This window comes from Macaca mulatta, chromosome 1 (assembly GCF_049350105.2).
Source record: "Macaca mulatta isolate MMU2019108-1 chromosome 1, T2T-MMU8v2.0, whole genome shotgun sequence".
NCBI classification, from domain to species: Eukaryota; Metazoa; Chordata; class Mammalia; order Primates; family Cercopithecidae; genus Macaca; species Macaca mulatta.
In genome coordinates this window covers 119,787,300-119,804,268 of record NC_133406.1, presented here as the reverse complement: position 1 = coordinate 119,804,268, position 16,969 = coordinate 119,787,300, and the positions used below count along the sequence as shown (strand labels likewise).

General features: G+C 45.2%; 2 protein-coding genes, 1 long non-coding RNA gene and 1 pseudogene across 6 annotated transcripts in view; 2 read left to right on the top strand and 2 right to left on the bottom strand.

Moving 5' to 3' along the window:
* LOC708768 (NBPF member 20) overlaps window positions 1-16,969 on the bottom strand; it is an 853,661-nt gene that overhangs the window by 51,224 nt on the left and 785,468 nt on the right.
* The window catches only part of LOC144331822 (uncharacterized), a 43,183-nt gene that overhangs the window by 10,186 nt on the left and 16,028 nt on the right, over window positions 1-16,969 (top strand). For 2 of the 4 annotated variants that reach the window (XR_013399345.1, XR_013399352.1), the window contains exon 1: window positions 496-2,726. The exons of 1 other annotated variant lie outside the window; for it this stretch is intronic. This is a non-coding gene — a long non-coding RNA (uncharacterized LOC144331822). Of the gene's footprint in view, window positions 1-495; window positions 2,727-10,173; window positions 10,904-16,969 lie in introns of those variants that run through there. One more of the 4 variants, XR_013399350.1, reaches the window with a different exon arrangement.
* On the bottom strand, window positions 2,108-12,292 carry LOC114669739 (uncharacterized). Its single transcript, XM_028847417.2, has 2 exons — window positions 11,994-12,292; window positions 2,108-5,795 (listed from the first exon to the last, which is right to left on the bottom strand). The coding sequence occupies exon 2, from the start codon at window positions 3,519-3,521 to the stop codon at window positions 2,937-2,939; it is 585 nt and encodes a 194-aa protein (XP_028703250.1). The 5' UTR covers window positions 3,522-5,795; window positions 11,994-12,292; the 3' UTR covers window positions 2,108-2,936.
* Window positions 12,567-16,196, top strand: LOC144331745 (uncharacterized; annotated as a pseudogene).

The following is a 16,969-nucleotide window of genomic DNA, read 5'->3' as shown; positions in this document are numbered from 1 at the left end:
AAGTGGCGGGCCACCTCTGGAGTGTTTTCTGTGCTGGATCTAATCTTGAATTTAAAGTTCCTCTGCTTGGCACATATACACTATGGAATACTATGCAGCCATCAAAAAGGATGAGTTTGCGTCCTTTGTAGGGACATGGATGCAGCTGGAAACCATCATTCTTAGCAAACTATCACAAGAACAGAAAACCAAACACCGCATGTTCTCACTCATAGGTGGGAACTGAACAATGAGATCACTTGGACTCAGGAAGGGGAACATCACACACAGGGGCCTATCATGGGGAGGGGGGAGGGGGGAGGGATTGCATTGGGAGTTATACCTGATGTAAATGACGAGTTGATGGGTGCTGACGAGTTGATGGGTGCAGCACACCAACATGGCACAAGTATACATATGTAACAAACCTGCACGTTATGCACATGTACACTACAACTTAAAGTATAATAATAATAAATAAATTTTTAAAAAATAATAAAAAATAAAAAATAAAGTTCCTCTGTTCAAAGCCTGTCTTTGAAAGTGGGGGTGTTTCTGGTGGGTTGCTGCAGTTTGGAATACTGGGAACTAAATAAAGCCTTTGCTACTTTCATCTAGTCTCCGGGCAAATCCCTGGGTAACCCAAAGGCCATCAGATGGATTCCCATGCTGGGCTTTCCCCTACCTTAGACCACATCTCACTATGGAGTGAGGATCAAGAAGTAAAGGTCTGGAAAGGAGAGAAGCTGCGGGGGCCAGGGAGACTCTTCCTTGGTCAGAGAGGCGTCAGTGGCCCAAGGAAAGGGAGGATTGTGAGGAGGTATCCGCCTAGAGATGAGGGGAGCAGCAGAGACAGAGTCTCATGCACAGGTGTGCCCAGACACCCTGAACCAAGTTACTTAACCTCATCAACCACTGTGGCATCCACAGGGTCTGTGGGGCCGTCGGTCTTCCGGGAGGGATTCTGTGTCCCTGTTATTGTGTGTCAACAGGTGTTAGCCTGATATTTATATTTTCAATGAGAGAAAACGAACTCCAGAATTTGGAAACTGTTTTTCCGGCTTTGCTTTATACCTCTTGGACACTCCTTCGAAGGATTGGATCTGAGGGGCACTGGGGTGTGACTATGGTAGACAAGGGATGATTAATTTTCATCCAAAAATCTTTGGCGGATTCTCCCACTCTCCGGCTCCCCAGTCTAACAGTAGTTTAAAACAGAAAATCAGCAGCATTTGGAGAGGTTTTTTTCCTTTGCGTTTTAATAATAAACTTGATTTATTCAATTCTAAAAGTTTTCTTATTCTGAGGTTGTCTTTCTATATTTTGAGTATAAAATGATGGCCATACTATGTTGGACCCACCAAGGTTCTTCTCTTCACTTGTTTATTTGTAATGTCTCTTTGTAATCTGAGAATTTCCTGAGTAAACTGGGAACTGTTATACATAATTCCTTGCTTTTGAACATTCTTTGTAAACAGGAATCAGAATTGGGGGTGAGGAGGGAGGGAGGACTAGGAGTGCTGATTTGTGTAACAGAAAATCAGGGATTACTTATGTGATGGAGCAAAGGGTTTAAAAACTCTTAGCTTCTGCAAATTTCCCCTTTTACTGTTTGCTGAAGAAAATTCTGTCTTTGACTCCTGTCCTTACCTTCTCCTGGCCTGTGAGAAGCTTCCTCCCTATTCAGTTTATTTCCTCCTCCCCTCCCCTCCCCTTCCCACCGCCCCACCCCCCACCCCGCAGCCCCCTCCCCTTTTTCAGTGCAGCTGCTGGAGGAAAGTCGGGTTTGGGAGAAGACCCACGCAGGCAAGAACAGCAGGAGAACACTGACATGGTTACACTCTTGTCGCCAGCACTGTCATTAAGACGTCGTGAAAAGACACAGTCAACAGAGGAGAGCAGAGAATAATATCTCCGTTTCAGCGATTCCAGGATGTTGTGCCAATTGTCCAGAGTCCTTGATCCGATGTGGTAAAGAGCTAGGGACATTTTCCCTGAAGGCTTTGACTGCTGGCAAAATCTCATTAAAGGTGTATACATTGATAGGTTAGCCACAGGATGGGTAAAAGAAGAGCCTCTGTCCTACATCTGCCAAGGTATATGTGTACGAATACATTCTGCGGCATTATTTTTTATTGTAAAATAGCAGAACGAATTTATTACTCAATAATTACAAAGTGTTCAAATGTATGTGACTATATACGGACGATGAAAAACGCAGCTGTTAAAAAGACAATACTGATGACTCAGATGATGTTACTGATGAAAATAATAACATGACAATTACTGAGCATTTATGGCACTCTTGCATGCATTACCTTATTTAAAGTTCAGAACAACCAAGGAAATCAGTAACTTGTGGCGGGCGTGAGAGGTTCCGAGGCACAAAAGGAAGATAGGCATTCAATGAACACCAGGATAGAAGACCCGCAGTAGGAGAAGCGAGAGGAAGAGGAGTCCTCCAGGTGGGATGCTGCAAGCCACTGGATAGCTCGGCGGAGAGAGGGCGCTCCCGCTCCGCGAGCCTCCCTGCGATCGCAGGCCTCGGGCCACCTTCTTCCAGGAAGACGCACCCTCCTTTCCTCTGGTCTCGGTTGAGACGCTGCAAAGCGCATCGTCCTCGAGCATTTCTCCTCTCCCCCAAGACCCTCCAAAGGAAGGATGGGCGGACGGAAACTTAACCCCGAAGTGGTCAAACGCGCAGAGCTCCGGCTTCCGCGGGAGCATTTCCCGAGCGTCTTTCATGGGTAAGAGTGGGCCCTGCAGTGCGGGAGATGCCCATGTGGCCAGCTCCTGGGCCACGCGACCCAGGCCCTCCAGGAGGAGCGAGGAGTCCTGGGCCCTGAGCCAGCCCCCTGGACCGGCTGCACCAAGAGAAGCAGCAAGGGAAGGTGTCTCTGTCCTCCTGGTGTTAAGAGACGTCTATCCGACTCCCTCTACAAGTGCTGTAGAGGAGGCTAGGTCTTTCCCACGGGCTGGGGACCTTGCTGTTCCAAGGACGGCTGGGGAGGAAGAGGAGGCAGAGGCGGAAGAGGAAGCCAGCTGAGATGTGTGAAGCAGCTCTGGCTACAGCGGGTAGGGAGAGGGCGCGCGGGACCCAGGAGCCTCCGTGCGGAGCCAGGCCTCAGGAGCAGCCGCCTTGTTCCTGAAACGGATACCTCCATCCATCTGGTCTCCAAAGACTGTAGGGAGACCTTCTCGCCCCGTAGGAAGGCGACGTCTCCCATGCTTTCCCACCACGCAGGCCTTGTGTCCTTTCTCCTGCCAGTGGCGGCCCGCCAGCCTGCAGGGGATGCAGCTGCCGCGGTTCCACGCTCGGTGGACGCTGCCAGCCGGCGAGCCAAGAGCCGCGGTTGCAGGCGGGAGTTGGGGAGTTGTGTGCAGGTCCGAAGGAAACCCAAGCTCTTGGTCAGGGCTTTTTTGCTATAGCCAAATTCAGCGTGTAAAAGAGAGCTCACATCTAAGGAAGCGCACTCAAGATCCCTAGGAGGGTGGGAAGGGTCTGTGGCGGCGATATCCGCATCGGCGGTGAGCCAAGGCATGTCAGGAGAGTGAGTGCGCGAACCCAGCCGCAGGGTAGCACGAACAGCACCGCAGACGAGGGCCCCGCGTGTGGGGAAATCGCAGGGGTCAGCGCAGCCGAAGTGCGGTGGACTAGCCTAGTCCAGGGAGAACCCCTTTCCTAACACTGTCTGTCCTCCGCCAGGTAAGGGGAGAGGAGGGACACCACAGCCTCCTCTCCCCTGGCCGGGCGCTCAGGGTCACCACCTTCCCCTCTGCTCTTCCCTCGCCATTCTTCCAAACCACTCTCCGCCAAAGATTCCACTGACAGTCACCCTCCGGACAACCCAGGCCTCCTTTCAGCAGCGGCTCCCGCCCGGAAGCCACCGCGCCCTCTCACCCCAGCGGTTCTGCCCGCCGCCTCTGCCGAGTCTGTGCACTTCACCTCCCTGGCTCCCGCTCTCCCCTGAGCTTACAGTGGACGAGGGTCAGGACGGGGCGAAGGCCATCTGGCTGCCCTTCTAGCTTCAGAATCACCCAATGCACGGGTGTCCACCGTAGCCGGCAAGATGCGTCTCTCCGGTTTTCCGAGGCTTTGGAGCCTGCACAATAGTTCTACAAAAGGCGGTGGCTCCGCCTCGTGTTGGATGGGCGTGTGTTCGGCATGGTGATGCGGGAGTGAGGGTCGACTGTCCCTGTGTCGCAGTCGGGTGGTGTGCTTGCTTCCAAGTCTAAAGTTGGCTAGTTCAAGCCAGTTCTATGGAGCGTTTCTTGCATTTTAAAAATGCTTAAACCGCTGGCAACTTTCTTCTATCCAGCACATGCTCTCATGGAAAGGCAGAACAAGACCAACTTTACCCTCCTCTCCTCCATGTCTCCCATACGACATGAGAACGTAAATCAAGGTCTGCTAAGGTTCTGGGATCTCTCTCTCTCTCTCTCTCTCTCTCTCTCTCTCTCTCTCTCTCGACGGAGTCTCACTCTGTCACCAGGCTGGAGTGCAGTGGCGCGATCTCGGCTCATTGCAACCTCCAACTCTCTAGTTCAAGCTATTATCCTGCCTCAGCCTCCCGAGTAGCTGGGATTATAGGCACGCTCCACCACGCCCAGCTAATTTTTGTATTTTTAGTAGAGACAGGGTTTCACCATGTTGGTCAGGATGGTCTCAATCTCCTGCCTTGGCCATCCAAAGTCCTGGGATTACAGGCCTGAGCCACCGTGCCCGGGCCCTCTCTCTCTCTCTATTTTTATTTTAACTGCCATTCATTTAGCCCTTTCCACACACTTTTGAAGTTAAATTGGTTGTATGATTTTACGATTACATATAATGCTCTAGTCATTCTTATACGGGCATTTTCAGCCACTGGTGTATTTCTACTGGACAGAAGTGCAATTACTATAGGAAGGGCAATTATCATAGTGTTCACACGGTTTTTATATCATTCCATTCTTTCTCCTCTGTTGACTTATTAGCTATAACTCTTTCTTTTGTTATTTTAGTAATTGCCTTAGGGCTTAGAGCAAACCTTTTTAACTGATCACAGTCAGCCTTCAAGTGATATTACACCTCGCCTTCTGGCCTTGACGCTATTGCTGACATGCACTTTGCTTTTATGCATATTATAAACCCCACAACACATTGTTATTGCTTTTGTTTGGAAGGTCAAATTTTTACAAAAGAAATTTACAAAATGAGAAAATACCTAGTATAGTTACCCATTTCTGCTGTTCTTCATTTCCTCGTGTAGATCTGGATTTTCATCTGGTATTGGATTCCTTCTGCCTGGAGGACTGCTTTGATGTTTCTTGTAGTGTGGGCGGGCTGGTAGTGAATTCAGTCAGCTTTTGTACATCTCTAAATGTCCTTATTTCACTTCCAGTTTTGGGAATTTATTTTTTCTGGCATAGTATTCTAGGCTAACTTCCCCTGCCCTCAGTACCTTAAAGATGTTGCTTCTCTGTCTCCTCGTGTGCATTGCTGCTTCTGGTAGAGGCCGGCAAGAGCAGAAAGGAAACTGACACAATCCTCATCTTTGTTCCTGTGTATGTGCAATGTCTTTTTCTTCTGGCCGGATTTGAGCAATGTTATTTTGATGGATCCAGGAGTGGTTTTCTTCATGTTTCTTGTGCTTCGGTTTCCTCAGCTCCTTGGGTCACTGGATTTATAATTTTCATTATGATTGGGAACTTTTCAGCTATTGTTTCTTCAGAAATTGGCCAGGCACAGTGGCTCACACCTTCAGGAGGCCGAATGGGAGATGTTGAGTGAGGCCTGGAATTGAGACCAGCCTGCACAACATGCTGAGACCCCACTCCTAACAAAAATAACAAAGAAAGAAAATAAATGTTTCCTTTCCTCCCGCTCCTTTTCAAGAACTCCCGTTACTCATAAATTAGGCCTCTTAAGTCTGCCCTACAGTTCACTGATAATCTTTTCATTTAAAAAAAAATCTCTTTTGTCTGTGAGTTTCATTTTGCATATTTTCAATTACTCATGGTTCCATGTTCCCTGATCATTTCTTCTGCAACATCTAATCTGCTGTTAATCCCATCAACGAATTTATCATCTCTGATATTTTGGTTTTGTCTTGCTTGTTTGCTAGCTTGCTTGCTTGCTTGCTTTCTGTCTTTTTCTTTTTTTAGAAGGAGACTCACTCTATCACCCAGGCTGGAGTGCAGTGGCGCAATATTGGCTCACTGCAACCTCCGCCTCCCGCGTTCAAGCATTCTCCTTCTTCAGCCTCCGGAGTATCTGGGACTACAGGTGTGTGCCATGACACCCAGCTAATTTTTTGTATTTTTAGTAGAGACGGGTGACACCCAGCTAATTTTTTGTATTTTTAGTAGAGGCAGGGGTTTCACCGTATTAGCCAAGACGGTCTCAATTTCCTGACCTTGTCATCTACCCGCCTCAGCCTCCCAAAGTGCTGGGATTACAGGCATGAGCCACTGCGCCCACCTGTCTCTTTCCTTCCTTCCTTCCTTCCTTCCTTCCTTCCTTCCCTCGCTCCTTCCTTCCTTCCTTCCTTCCTTCCTTCCTTCCTTGCATTCATGAGACAGGGAATTCAGTGGTGTAATCTTGGCTCACTGCAACCTCTTCCTCCCAGACTCAAATGATCCTCCCACTGCACACATCAACACTCCCGGCTAATTATTTGTATTTTTTTGGTAGAGATGAGGTTTTGTCATGTTGCCCAGTCTGGTCTGAAACACCTGAGCTCAAGGGATTGGCCCACCTTGGCCTCCCAAAGTGCTGAGATTACAGCGCAGTGCTTTTCAAGCCATGAAAGAAAATAATTGTCAGCCCAGACTCCTCTCTTCAGCAGAAACATCTTTCAGTAATTAAAGGGAGGATCAAAACAGTTTCAGACTAAAAAAAGCTAAGTGAATCTCTGACCAGCAGTTCTACCCTAAAAGAAAGGCTAAGGGGAGTTCTGTAGACAGAAAGGAAATGATTAAAGAAGGAACCTTAGGACAAAAGAAAGAAAGAAGGAAAGAAAGAAAGTGAGAGAAAGAAAGAAAGAAAGAAAGAAAGAAAGAAAGAAAGAAAGAAAGAAAGAAAGAAAGAAAGAAAGAAAGAAAGAAAGAAAGAGAAAGAAAAGAAGGAAGGGAGGGAGGAAGGAAAAGAGAGAGAAAGAAAGGAAGGAAAGAAGGAAGGAAGGAAGGAAGGAAGGAAGGAAGGAAGGAAGGAAACAGTAAGCAAAATAGGCCTTTCTTCTCTTGAGTTTTCTAAACTATGCTTGATGGTTTCAGAGAAAATCATAGCACCATTCAATGTGGTTCTAACTCTTCATAAAGAAAATGTTTGAAACAATTTAAGCTGGGAGGGTAAAGAGACCTGCAAGGGAAGTAACTCATCTATCATTCACTCAAACTGGTAAAACAATTACACCAGTATACTGTGTGGTAAAATACAGATGCACAGACATATGAATGTCTGGAAAATCCAAGAGTTTTCAAACAGATATACTCAAAAACGCTATAGATAAGGCAAAACACCATTCTCAAAGATGTTCAAGTCACCACAGGAAGGTAAGAAAATGAAAGTACATCCAGAAAACAAAATCAGGCAGAACAAACAGAAAAGGAAAAATAAAATGGCAGACTTAAGCCCTACCATATCAATCATCACAATTAAATATCAATATCAATGGCCTAAGCACACCAATTGTAAGATACACACTGGCAGAGTACGTTAATGGACATGAGCCAACTACATACTGGCTACTAAGAAACTACCTTCAAATATGATACAAGCAAGTTGAAATCAAAAGGATGGGAAAAGATATCATGCAAACCTTAGCCAAAGGAAAGCAAGATTGGCTATATTAATGCCAGATACAGTATATTTCAGAAAAAAGAAACTAATCAGAGACAGAGAGGGAGATTATTTAATGAGGAAAGGACCAATCCACCAACTCCTCCTCTGACAAATTCATAAATGTCTTTGCAACAACAACTGAAAGTACTTAACAGAGAACTAGACTAATCCACAAATACAGCTGTATGCTTCAATGTCCCCCTTTCTCAACAATTTATACAACAACCAGACAGAAAATCAACAAGAATGTAGAACCCAACAACGCGATCAACCAGCAGGACTTAAATTGACAATTTTAGAACACCCAACCACACCAGAATATACATTTTTATGGGATGCATCGTGCCCAGCCCCCCCAAATTCATATGTTGAAATCAGAACATTATTAACCACTAGTGATATACTAATTAAAACAACGAGAAATTGCTACATACTTATCAGAATGGTCAAAATAAAAGTGTGACCACATCAAGTGCTGTCAAGGATTCAGAGAAAGCTGGATCACTCATACATTGCTGGTGGGAATGTAAAAGATTACAGCCCACTCTGGAGAATATCTGTATAGTTTTTACTTTCAAAACTCTATGTACAACTACCACACCACCTTGGAATTGCATTCCCTGCATTTATCACAGAGAAATGGAATCTTATGTTCACACAAAACCCATGTACTTAAAGTTTATAGCAGCCTTGTTTTTAATAGCCAAAACTGGGGAAACAGGGTACAGATGACTTCCATGAGGTGAATGGTTAAACAAACTGTGTTATATATCCATAGCATCGAATAGTTCTCAATAATTTTTTTTATACGACGACAAACTACTGATACCTACAATAACCTGGATGAATCTCCACAGAATGACAGTGAGTGGACAAAGGGTAATCCCAAAGGTGACATGTAGGATTCCATTTAAGTAACATTCTTGAAATGAATAAATTATAGGAACGGGGAACAGATTAGTAATTGGCAGGGGTTAAGGAGGGAAGGAGGAGCAGCACTGAAGAGGCAGGGTCGTGGCTATAAAAAGGCAACATGATGAATCCTGATGTTGATGGAAATGTTCTGTACCTTGCTTGTATCAATGTCAATTTCCTGGTAGTATGGCATTTGCAATACATCTGCTATATTTGCAAATATTACCATTTTGGAAATATTACCAAGATGTTACCATTGGAGGAAACAAAGTAAGAGGTACAAGGGACCTCCCTTTTTCTCTCGAGTTCTTAAGATTCTATGTGAATTATTAAAATATAAAAATTAATTTTAAAAAACCTAAGTATATTTCTCCTAGATTGATCTTGCCTTTGCTTAGAAAACATTAAGGTAACAATAATTTTCCCAACACCCTTTATTTTCTTGAAAACAGTTTTAACAAAAGCTGTGCTTAGGGCTTTTCCTAAAAGGTTACAACTTCTACTAATCCTTACGGTTCTTCTTTGAGAACCCTCCAGGTTTTTGTTTTATTTGTTTATTTTACACCTTTCAAAAGCATGGAGACAAAAACCAGCAACTGGCATATATTACTATATTAGTCTGAGTTCTCCAGAGGACAGGATACACACACACACACACACACACACACACACACACACAGAGAGAGAGAGAGAGAGAAAGAGAGAGAGAGAGAGAAACAGAGAAGCCCAAGTTCTACTCTGAGTAAGCTCTAGACCTAGGAGAGTCGAATATAGTTCAAGACCAAGTCCAAGGCTTAAGGCAGAAGACTGACGTCCCAGCTCAAAGACAGTGGAGCAGAAAAACTTCTTTCTTAACCCTTCATCCTATTCAAGCCGTCCATGGGTTGGATGAGGCCCACTCACACTCAGGAGGGCAATCTGCTTCACTCAGTTTACTGATTCAAATGTCAATCTCCTCCAGAAACACCCTCAGAGACACAGTGAGAAATCATGTCTAACCAAATATCTGAGCACGCCCTGACCCAGGCAAATTGACACAAAAATTAATTTTCACAAGTACTCTCAATAGAACTAACCATTAAATGTAGCATCATGTCCTACCTCTTTATCCCATGACAATTAATATAATAGACCACAACATTGGCTTCCGTTCCCTAATAGTAGCAACACTTACAGGTTTCATTTAACGTGAGGATAATTTTGACCTTATGGAGTCTCTCCCTACCCCATCTACCATTGCCACTTGTGGATTGTCATTTTGACATGACTTTCTTTTACAAAATATCAATAAGCTCTATACTTTGGTAATGTAAGTTTAAATTTCATCCTGGCTGCATAAGTCACTTTCCATTTTGACAAAGCCTAAAAATATTTGTGTCCATCTCCTTGAATATGGGTAATGCATACCTATTGTTGGGCCCACTCTCAATCTCATGGTTTTCTTTATTTTCATTCAGGTCTCAATAGATATGCCTGGGCTGCCTGAAAGCCATTGAAAATGGCCCGTGGCCTTGTCCATCTAACAGAGTCCAGTAAAATCCTGGCCATGGAATGGGGAGCTAGAAAGTGAGAAGAACCAAACTCAGCACACAACGACTGAGTTTAAATCTCTGCGCTAAGAGATGATCAGACTCTATCATGGCTTCTAGTAGCATATGACCATGTCCCACGAATAACCCTAGGCCCCCGTGACAATGATGACAATGCCTACCTAAGAAAGCTCAAGGCTGCCAGGGGAACTTACTTTAGTTCTAGCCAATACCTGCTGATGATGGTAGCTTCAGGATCTTTCTTTCTTACAGCACTTACTAAGAAGGGAATCCTTCCTCTATCCCTTTGAGATGTGTGTGTATCTCCTAGGAACTCAAGTGTGTCTTTGCCCAGGATCTGAAAGCCATTCCTTTGAGGTATAGTCCTCAGGAAGGACTGAGCCTCCGTCTTCTGGTCTCTGTGGGAGGTTAGAATCCTAACGTCTAATATTGCCAGCTGGCAGACACAGCTGGCCTGATGAGGCAGACGTTTAAAATGACCAATCTTTTGTAATGTTTCACTTGTGCCCTGACCCCTGCCCTCTCCCCACCTCACTCTCTGATTAGAATGCCATCACCTCTGCACAACTGCGAAGGAGCTCAGCCCCTTCCTCTATGGTCAGTAGTTGCTGAATAAAATCTGTTTTCACTGCTTTGATTAATGTCTGATTTATCTTTGACAAAATAAGTGAGAGTGATTGTTTTTAGCAACATGGCAGCTGCAAAGAGAAGCACAGACATGGCAGGAGAGGGAGGGATCACCTGACCCTTCTCATTTCATAGGCATGGTGTTATAAGTCTATAACAGCTGTTATAAACACCTGCCTGGTGTTTATAAGTCTGTGACTTGGCTGGACTGCCCTAGGGTATCACTTCATGGCTCTGCAGCAAGACTTGAATAGGCTGATGGTGACACTTGGTGTGACCACAGCTGCCTTCAAAGATGCCATTAAGGGTTCATAAGAAAATGAAGGGAAACATAGAAAAACTGATTTTGAAAGATATTTCCTCTCCCGCTTCCTGATACAGAGTGTGTATGATATTGCTGTGTGATGTTAGTTGGACTGCAATTTAGCACGACAGCTGTTCTAATAATTGGCAGTTTCTCCTCGAGTTAAGCCTACGTGATAAGGAAGCACACTTATGTTTATGGATTACCCCTGTAAAGTGAACAATACATTCAACAAGGCTTCTACCAAAAATGCCCTTAATAACCTCATTTTTATTCTAAGGAAAAACTGGGTACAACACAAATCTTCATCAACAGAAGAATTTAATACCGACTGTTATGTAGTCATAAAATGATCCCAGAAGTTCACTGCATAACATCAAAACAAGGAACCCACATTGATGCCACTGATGGCAGAAAATCATGATACAAAAATGAGAGAGAGACGAGAGACAGAAAATGTAGTATAGCCATAGTAGTGGGTAAAAGCCAAAGAGCTCACTTTCTACTCATGATATTCATTAGAAAAAACAAAGGAACATGAGCCAATAACTCTAAGGGTCCAGGTCTGCACAAGGTGCCTGTTGGGTGCAGGGTTCTGTTGGTCCAGTGATGTATCTCAGGTGGGCTAATTTTTACAGACATAGCCTCTGCAAAAATCTATCAAAGAATAATAAAGGGATAGCTATTTGCATGCTAATTTACCATTGTGTAGCAGGGAGAAGAGGCATTAGATTGTTTTCGTCAAATAAAAGTAAAACCAACATTTATGAAGGAAAGAGGAGAAGAAAAAACTCACCTGGGACCTTTGTGATTTTGCTTCCCTTGGATAAGAGACTTGACAGAAAGCTTTCAAAGAGGTCACTGTGGCCCGTCTTCTCCGGACCCATGGCGCTTGGTCACCACAGAAAACAATTACAGACGTTGGAGGACTTTAAAATATCCTAGAAGTTTAGTAGTTCATCCTTTGCCACAGAATATCTGTGTGATGTCCACCATGTCCTTCTGTTGTACACTCCTTCAGTTAAGCCAGGAGGATGCCCCTCCCCTCAGTGGAATATCATATATCGATGTGTAGAAAGTTTGTTGTGCTGGCAAGTAAATGACAAAATGGACATTGATAGACTTGGGAAACAAATTGGAATATAATCTGTTACCGCTCCCATGGAAGATACATTTGCAGAATGTACTCAAATGAGAAGCATCAAATAAATGCTGTAATGTAAAAATGGCACATCCTGTTCTCTACACTATAGAAATATCTGCAGGAGTGACCAAAGATATGTGTACAAGTATGGTAGAGATTGCAACATCATTTGTTATCCTAAAATCATGAAACTCACCTCATTTCAAAACATCTTGAAAAGGGTTAAATAAATCATGCACAAACTGAGGAAGAAAGGCTGTTTTCACAAACAATGGTGAGGATCACCATGAGGATGACTGATTCCACTGGTCACATTATTAATAGAGCAATCAGTAAACGCTGGAACATCCTGGGGATAGGATACTGCTGTAATAGGCCTCCTATTATTAAACATGAAAAACTCGAGGCACCTTACTCCCCCAAGCCTTCCATGAGAGAAAAGAAGATCTTTATCACATCAGAAGTGAGTTCCTGTCTAAGGTCTCTGGGATTCCTGAGTTTGACAGGTATAAGGCACCATGGCCCTTACCAAGCCTCAGACTTAAGAAGGCGGGGAAGAGGACATGTGTGTCTCCTGATTAGGCTGGAGTTGATTGTGCATCAACTGAAACGAGTTAAAACACAAAGCGACTCGCCCCTAGGTGGGACCCAACTGCGCTACAGAAAGCGCTACTGCTGTTTCTACGGAGCGCTATAGGCAGGGCACACTCATCGAACTCCTCCCATCCCTTCTGTCCTGAGGGCCCGCCTGGCAGGACAGAAAACCGGTGAGATGAGAGGGGTGAGTCGCGCTGATCACGTTGCACACCCGCGGGTTAGGAGATTCTGGAGCCAGAAGGACACCCGAATGGCCTTCGCCCGCCCTGCCCCTCGCCTGCTTTGAAACGCCCTGGTCTGCGACCCGGGCCTGAGCCGCCTGGGGGCCCAAGGGAAGCTGAACGCCCGGTGGGCTCCCAGGATGGCTCTTCCCGTTCTTTGCGCCGCCCTCACCCAGTGAGGGAGCCTATGCCCACCCTGCCCAGTCACTTTCAGGGCGCTGCGGAGTTTCCGCTGCCGTCTTCGTATCCTGTGGCCGCGCGCAGGGGCTCCACCAGGGCAGGGGTGGTGGTGAGAGTCGCTCTTGGTCCCCTCGCGGGGAGCAGGGTCTGCCACTCACCAGGGCGCACGACTAGGACTTGTCCAATGAATCCATCCTCGCCTTTAGCTTTTAGTCCTTTGAAGAATCCTGAGAATGTAAATCATGAACTATTTTTCTATGGGGAAGGTTTGTTTGGTTTTGTTTTGCGACAGGGTCTCACTTGGTCGCCCAGGCTGGAGTGCAGCGGTGCAAAAATGGCTCACTGCAGCCTCGACTTCCCGGGGTCAAGCGATCTTCGTGCCTCAGCCCCCAAGTAGCTGGGTCTACAGGCGCGCGCCACCACGCCCGGCTAATTTCGTATTTTTTGTAGAGACAGGATTTCCACATGTTGCGGAGGCTAGTCGCGAAGGGGAAGTAAGTTCTTTTTTGGAAAGCATTTATTCCGATTGATTTCTCGGCATCCCGTGGGGCTGGCAAGGGGCGAGGCCTCCAGTGGCCACTCTTGCCACTCTGAGCGGTGGAGCTGCCGGGGCTCAGCTGCGCTGTTTTTGGGTGCCTCTCTGGGGCAGGAGGCCGGAGCCGGGAAAGGGGTGAATACAACAGGGAATTGCGAGGAGGAGGGCAAAGAAGGCGGCAGAGGCGTGGACCAGGGAGACGAAACTTCCCAGTAGCTTTGTGCAGCGGTAAGGACTACACAAGGGAGAGATGAGAAGTGTTTTTCTATTGTAGCAGAATGGGGAAGAAAGGGAGGAAAAATGGAGAGACACCAAGGAAGAACAAAATCTACGCGGACCCTTACGTCTCCAAAACGGAAACAGCACTGCATTAAGTTTAAAGAAGGAGCTCAGCGCGCTTCAGCTCCTATGGCTCGCGGTGATAGTATTGTGGTCAGTCCTCTGCGCTGTGGCCGCAGCAGCCTTGGCTGGGAGCCGAATCACCGCAATGTCCCTCCTAGGGTGTAGTGCTCTTTTTTCCCTTTCGCCTCTAATCTCAGCCTAGGCTGCGCCATTTACCTGTGGCTAGAGAGGTCACGACTTTGCTGTGGCTTCGGAGCTCTCTGTAGCGACAAGAATAGAAAGAACCCCTACCCTGCATGCCTAGAGGTCCGGTCATCTTGAAAGACTTTTATGCCCTCTCTGAGCAAGTACAACACCCAAAAGGTGAGGTGTCCCCTCTCAGTCAACCGTATCAGAATCTTTTGCTGTTGACATGATGTGGCCCTACCCGTTTTTCTGGCTCAGATATTTCAAAAATCCGTGGGGCCCCTTCAGGCCAAATCAGAAATGAACAAGAGAAGAGGAGAGTTCGCACTCCAACTGGGTAATTTAAGTAAAACCGAAAGAATGCAACAAAATCTAAAGTTAATGACATTCCCCAACCACAATCTTTAATTTTGTTTTTATGTATGTATTTATTTGTATATTTTTATTTTATTTTATTTTTTGCTATCAGTAAATGACTGAAGTATAACCCACAGAGACCAAAGTGCACCAATCTTAAGTGTGTGGCCCAGTGCATTTTGACAAAAGAAACCACCACATAGATCAAGTTATGGGACGTTTTCAACAGACCAAGAAGGCCTTGGAGCCCCTTTCCAGTCAATCCTCACCCCATCCCCACTTAGCCAATCACCATTCTGATTTCTATCTCCATGATTTACTTTTGCTTCTTGTAGAAATCACGTAAAGGACTATACTGATTTTGACTTTTTTTTTTTTAATACAACAATGGTTATGAGATGCTTCCATTTTATGGCATGTATCTCAGCTCTTTGGTGTTATTGATGAGTGTTATTCCAACATGTGAATATACTACAGTTGATGGACTCTTGGGATATTTCTAGTTACGGCTATTGTGAATAAGGTGTTTCCAAATATTCTACTATGGGCCTTTTTATGGGCCTGTGCCTTCATTTCTGTTGAGTATAAACCTAGTAATGGAGTGGCTGGGTCATGAAGTAGGTGTATTTTTAATTGTACTAGAAACTATCAGACAGTATTTTAGAATGGTGGCACTATTGTATTCTCTCTCTCTCTCTCTCTTTTTTTTTTTTTTTTTTTTTTGAGACAGAGTCTTGCTTTGTTGCCCAGGCTGGAGTGCAATTGCAGGATCTCCACTCACTACAACCTCCGCCTCCCAGGTTCAAGCAATTCTTCTACCTCAGCCTCCTGAGTACTTGGGATTACAGTAGTGCACCACCATGCCTGGCTAATTTTTGTATTTTTAGTAGAGACAGGGTTTCACCATGTTGGCCAGGCTGGTCTCGAACTCCTGACTTCATGATCTGCCTGCCTCAGCCTCCAAAAGTGCTGGGATTAGAGGCGTGAGCCATTGCGCCTGGCCTATACGCAAACTTTTGTATTAGAATAGAAAAGTTGAGAAGATAGTACACAGAATGGAGTAAAGAAGATGGAATGGGTTTTCGGAAACCAATTCACACCTTAAAGTTGTTTTAACACCCCTCACTCCCAAAGAACAATGCATGTTCTCCAAAGACATCCCTTTATTAAAATATGCAGAGAAAGTGTGGGATAAAAGAGCATATATTAAACTCCTCAGAACATGTGTCTAGAAGTGGACAGAGGAATGGGAGTGGGATGAACAGAGAAAAGAAGGAAAGACAGTAAGGGCCTTGCTGAGAGCAGCCACCACAATGTGCCCTGAGCTAAGGTACATGATTACCTTCTTCCTGTGCACCTGAGATCTAAGAGAATATATTAACAAATCAGGGATATGGAATTTCAAAAACACTACAGGAAAACAAAAAACTTACCCAAACAGAACAGTCTAGTTAACAAACGCAGGAAGAGATTTTATAAACAAAGCAGAAACACAGAAATCACACAATGAGGTGGTGGGAATGAGACTAACTATGCCCATCATCTCCAACATAACACTAATTACTCTGAATTATAATGGATCTAAGTCTCTCCGATTGGATAGAAAAGGAAATGCCAGCTCTAATGGTTTAATGGCAGGAAAGGGTTAAATATTCAAAGCAATGCACATTATTATTATTATTATTATTATTATTATTATTTTGAGACAGAGTCTCGCTCTGTCACCAGGCTGGAGTGCAGTGACCCGATCTCGGCTCACTGCAACCTCTACCTCCTGGGTTCAAGGGATCCTTCTGCCTCAGCCTCCCGAGTAGCTGGGAATGTAGGCACACGCCACCATGCCCAGCTAATTTTCATATTTTTAATAGAGACAGGATTGCACCATATTGGCCAGGCTGGTCTCGAACTCCTGACCTCATGATCCACCCGCCTTGACATCCGAAAGTGCTGAGATTACAGATGTGAACCACCACACTGGGTCAAAAGCAGTGCACATTATCTTTAGCAAGCGAACGCAGAAACAGAAAACCTAACACCGTGTGTTCTCACTTATTGTGAGAGCCGAATATCAGAATGCATGGAAACATGGGGTTGGGGGGTAAGGACAACACACACTGGAGCCTGTTGGAAGGTGGGGGTTGGGAGGAAGGAGAGCATCAGGAAGAGTAGCTAATGGATGCTGGGCTTAGTACCTGGGTGATGGGATGATC